The 5,591-nt window shown below is 35.3% G+C and overlaps 1 protein-coding gene across 1 annotated transcript; it reads right to left on the bottom strand.

Annotated features, from left to right (window-relative positions):
* Positions 1-347: 347 nt before the first annotated feature.
* LOC127848541 (uncharacterized) lies at positions 348-4,148 on the bottom strand. Its single transcript, XM_052381054.1, has 2 exons — positions 3,574-4,148; positions 348-2,172 (listed from the first exon to the last, which is right to left on the bottom strand). The coding sequence occupies exons 1-2, from the start codon at positions 3,620-3,622 to the stop codon at positions 1,004-1,006; spliced, it is 1,218 nt and encodes a 405-aa protein (XP_052237014.1). The 5' UTR covers positions 3,623-4,148; the 3' UTR covers positions 348-1,003.
* Positions 4,149-5,591: the final 1,443 nt, after the last annotated feature.

Here is a 5,591-nt window from a genome sequence, read left to right as displayed (position 1 = left end):
GATTTAACGGTTATAAAAGATAATTATATTAACCGAATGTCCTCAAATTTTCCGCGAAAACGCGACGTCACCACAACAATCAAAATCAAATGACGTCCTCTTCATTCAAAAAACAGTGTGCGGACAATCAAAGTGACGTCATGCTTATATCCGTTGGTTTATCGTGGTAATAACCCACGGTAGTTTTCCTTCTTTGTATATAGAAAACAAGTCACGTGCCGTGGTCGAATTAAGAAATAATCGACGGGTAATCGTTGGTTATTGCGGTAATAACCAACGGTATGGAGTTCCGATGCGTAGGAATTAAACCACGAGGGCGTAGCCCGAGTGGTTTGATAACACGCATCGGAAGGACATACCGTTGGTTATTACCGCAATAACCAATGGTTACCCGTCGATTATTTCGATTCTAACACGATTTCATTAATAATATCCGCGATTTAAAGGTTATAAATGATAATTATATTAACCGAACGTCCTCCACTTTTCCGCGAAAATGTGACGGCATCACAACAATTTAAATCAAATGACGTCGTCTTCATTCATAAACAGTGCGCGGACAATCAAAGTGACGTCACTTTTAACAACCGTTGGTATATCGGGGTAATAACCATCAGTAGTCTTCCTTCTTTGTATATAGAAAACAAGTCACGTGCCGTGATAGAATAGTATTTAAATGTTAAGATATAGCACCCATACTGTGCAGTGGAACGGAACCATATGTTCCTGTTTGGTAGAGGTCCACCAAAGAAACAAGTTTAAGAAAATTGCCCCAAAAAATATATAATACGATAGGACAACAAAACGTTTATGCAAATAGCTAACGGCATCTAAACGCAATTCCGCTCGAAAGCCCCACCAGAGGAATTTCGTTAGTCTATAAACCGAATTTTTTTCGTTGGATATATCTAGCTAAAATTAGATCTACAATATTTAGTTTAACATCTAAATTCTAAATTTACCTCAGTATATACCTATCGTATTTTTTTCGGAAAACCACTCATCAAACAGTTAACGGTATTTTAAGTTCATGTTTCAATATATGATGACATATATCCGCAAACCTTCCCACGACATTTCGACACTTCTTTTCGTCTTTCAGTTCCTCTGGATCAGGAATCGTGAAATGGAGGGCATCCGCTTCAGTCCTCCAATCAAACGCTTGCTCGTTCATGAAATCCTTGTAATTGTCCTTGAACGTCGGGTGGCACTTCAATTCGTAACACATGACCTGAAGGTGGCGTTCTATAAATAGATACTCTGGGTACTTCTCGTAAATTTTGTACGGCAGTTCGACAGCATTGTACAAATAGTCGTTTGTTTTGAAGTTTCGCAGAGCGTCCTGCCATCGTTTAATAAAAGTTGATTTCGGCTTAGTCATTACAACGCCCAAATTGATAGTTTCCGGAAACTTCCCATATTGCATGTGATCGAAATTCGCGATTGCATCATAGCCCGTTTGAATCAGTTCATCTGGCGACTTCAGCCATAAAGCGTCCCAGTCCATGTATATACCACCGTATTTAAGTAGCACTTCCGCTTGCACTATGTTGCTTGAGTGCTCAATGTATTTCACCTGGTGTCTATACACTTCATAAGGTCTCTCGCGCTTTATAAGTACAACTCGTTTGTCGTGTCGGATTTTCGCAAGGTACTTGCCCGTTAGACCTCCGTCACCATGTATGAACACTTTGTCTGGGTTAACTATATACAATGCGCTCAGGATACTCAAATACATCCTAAAGTCCATCTCCCGTACGCCAAACCATACATAGTGAACGATTTTCGGAATGGTTCCTGGCAATACCGGCGTTGGTCGCTTTATCTCCTCTGAACCGTACACCAGGCGCCGGGCCAAAGACCCGAAAGGAGAGTCAAGGTCGAAAATGTCACGCGGGGTAATATGGGTATCGATGACATAACACGGTGCATTGACGTTTAGTTTAAGTCCTTTCTCGATGTTTCCACATAATTTGATTTTTTCTGGGACGGTCTTCGATTTTGCGTACGCGCGCATAAACTGTTTGAAGTCCGGGTCATGATCGTGTGCCATGGCAACGGCCAGGTTGGCTTCCGGATGTGACGCAGATGTGTCAAATAGGAGTGTCATGTTGTCTCGTAGATACAAAGAAATGTCATCGCTGACAATAATGTTGTTTCCGACATAAATACCTGTTTAAATGTATAAAATCATGGTTTATACCTTTTCACATGTTAAGAAAGCGTTATCACGGATACTTTCAATAGTATATGGTACAGTTGAAATGTAATTTGTCAAACGCTGGCAGTTTAATTTGTTTAAATGATTTGTTTAAAAAGTCTCGAAATCATATGGCTCGAATGAATCCGTAAAAATAAACCGTTTGCACAGGAAAGTGTGTTTAAATAACGGACACGCTTCACTTGGCTTTTACTATGGCACCATCAACATGTCGTTACGCAAAGTTTTAACTAGGTTAATCACTCAGAAATTGACTGATATACAATCATAAACAATCTTAAAATGAGTTACTTAACATATTTGAAAAAACATATTACACAATACATTTTGTAAGTATCCAGTATGAATAATATTTGAAGTATTTGCACATAAAGGATGAACTTTTTCTGTCTGTTTGCCGTTAGATTCTACATTTAATCAAACAACACAACTAAGCAGCAGCTTTCTGATTGAAATCACAGATAAATACAACATATTCAGTGCAGTTAATAATATTTTTGATGATATTTATTAGCTCAGTTGAATTATCCGAAGGGATATTAAATAATTATAACTCTCTGATTATACTCTTTTAATTGACGTTTCGGCATAATGCCTTTATCAAAACATTGGAAATTATATGTTAACTACATTTTTACGTCTTTTGACTGCACAATTTAAATAACAAAGAAAAATGTTTTTAAACGTCAAATGACGTTGTACATGATGACGTCATAAATGGCGTTATTTAAAATGGCGCCAAAAAATGTAAAAATGCGCCAAAAATGAAATGACGTTAAACACTTACATATTTTGTCTTAATCTTATGTAAAATGTGTGCTTTATATATTTAATAAATTGATATTTTACAATAAAACAATCATCATCATATGTAATTATAATCGACCTAAACTTATTATCATTAATTAAATAGGGTAAACTTATTTAATGACTTTAATTATTTCAATCCATATCTATGTAAAATATTATAATGATATTTGATTAAATAATCATTATTAAAAATAATTATTGTAAAATATCAATTTATTAAATATATAAAGCACACATTTTACATAAGATTAAGACAAAATATGTAAGTGTTTAACGTCATTTCATTTTTGGCGCATTTTTACATTTTTTGGCGCCATTTTAAATAACGCCATTTATGACGTCATCATGTACAACGTCATTTGACGTTTAAAAACATTTTTCTTTGTTATTTAAATTGTGCAGTCAAAAGACGTAAAAATGTAGTTAACATATAATTTCCAATGTTTTGATAAAGGCATTATGCCGAAACGTCAATTAAAGGAGTATAATCAGAGAGTGATATTTATTAATCATAGATTTTAAAAAGAACTTCTAAACGTTACCTCCCCTGTCGTCTATGACTGCCAATCCGGAAAACACCCCACATCCCATCTCTTTCCCGTCCCAGTTTGGTGGAAGTTGTTTAACAGAAAGACTTGGAATGGTTGCTCGTAAATCTTCAAACCAGTCGTCGTATTTGTCGTATGTCGGTAGCACAGTCTGGTGAAACTCGATGATATCGGGTCGTAAACTTTTCCACACGCTGAGGACGCTGAGATAATTCGCAAAATTGAACGTTTTTTTTTTTCGCACCAAACAAAATGCACGGTATTTACAATATTTTCTTTTCCAACATCTTCGATATTAGTTTCTCTGAATCCCGATAGTTCACTTAGAACGGACATTGCGTCGACTTTTGAGTCCATTGATAATTGTGCAACCAGCGTTTTACTGTTCGGACTCACATCAGGCCCATGCTCCATCGTGTGTAGAATCACGTACGCTATCATGCATATTGTAGAGAGAACCAAGACGCCGAATGCTGCAGTTCTTATTGAGCAGCACTGTTTGGTGAGGGCTTTCGGTTTTACTTTACCCATTGCCTTGAACGATTGTCTACCCGGTAATCGTCGATCATAAAACCCTGTAAACACAAACATGAATCATAATACAAATTAAGATTACATTTATATAATACTTTGAAGAAGGTTTTTTTCTAAAGTGTTGTATTTTTAGAAATGCTTTGAAATGCCATGATTTAACATGCACCTCCTAATTATGTTTGAAAGGTCATAATCGTCAAAAAATGAACGCATAAGGCCACGACAAATTGAAGATTTGTTCTACGGATATTAGCCCCCCCCCCCCAAAAAAAAATGGAGCGAGCGACCGAAATAAAAAATAACAAATATTTTTTTCCATTTTTTTTAAAATCACAGGCGCGCGAAAAGCGAAAAATAGAGAATAAATTATTGTCTATTTAAATTGATAATGTTTGCCAAATAAATGCACGATATCTGCAAAAATACCAGTACAAGATCATTTAGTAGTAATAACTGTGTTTTAGCTCTTATCCAATGCTTGTTAAAATAAAAAAAACAATCTCCAATAGCTGTTCTGCTTACATACGCCAGGTAGTGACTACTGAAATTGTTCATGGTACACTGTAGATTTCATAATTAAAGTTATATTAGAAGCTCAGCTTTCTGTCAATGATGGTTACATAACAGGAAAGAATAAATAATACAATACATATCAAGCATAAGCAGTGGTTTTTTCTTAGCGTTATATTTCCCAGCATATGCCTTTTTGCTTGGGGAAAAAGTGCGATAAACCATGAGATTGGGAAAATTCAAACATTATTATTATTTTTATTATTATAAATAACAGTATACCAATTTTTAATAAATGCACGTTTAACTGCATTCTAAAATTTCTATTATGAAGTGCTAGGAAATTACTCTTCTGTATGATAAACTCAATAAACAAATTGAGTTTTTTGAAGTTAGCTTTTTTTTTGGAAGTTTTGGCCAGATTTTTGGGACTTTTTTAACTTTAAGCCATGGGGAAACACTTTTTGCAATTTGTACACAGCCTGTAAGAGGCAGGTATTTTGGCAAAAAAATGATACAAAATATATTGAATTTGTTTAAGTTTTAAATATCATAGGTTATGGTATTATAGGTTATGGTATTAACCATATGTTTACCACACGTTCGCATACCGGCGACATTTCACATCCTTTGTAGATGCGGCTTAGCTAAATAAATTACTTCAATCGCCTTGATGCGATGACTCATTGCACCGAGGGAAAATTAACATTTCCATATGTGTTTTTGGCCGACACGACAAGACAGACGAACGCCGCCAGTTTTTTAACCATAAACCAATCTTATAACGCAAAGCTTTATAACAGTCTATATCGTAAAGTCTGAAGGCTAAATAATTTAACTTTGACTAAATTATTAAATTAAACTGTTCGCAGCAAAATTGTTGCTGTGGGCGCAAAATAAACATAAGCATACATTTGTATTTTTATTTCGTTTCAAGAGTTGTATGTGCGGCAAATCCAACGAACATT

The sequence above is a fragment of the Dreissena polymorpha genome, chromosome 10 (genome assembly GCF_020536995.1).
Source record: "Dreissena polymorpha isolate Duluth1 chromosome 10, UMN_Dpol_1.0, whole genome shotgun sequence".
Lineage (NCBI taxonomy): Eukaryota > Metazoa > Mollusca > Bivalvia > Myida > Dreissenidae > Dreissena > Dreissena polymorpha.
This window is presented reverse-complemented; position numbering and strand designations above follow the sequence as displayed.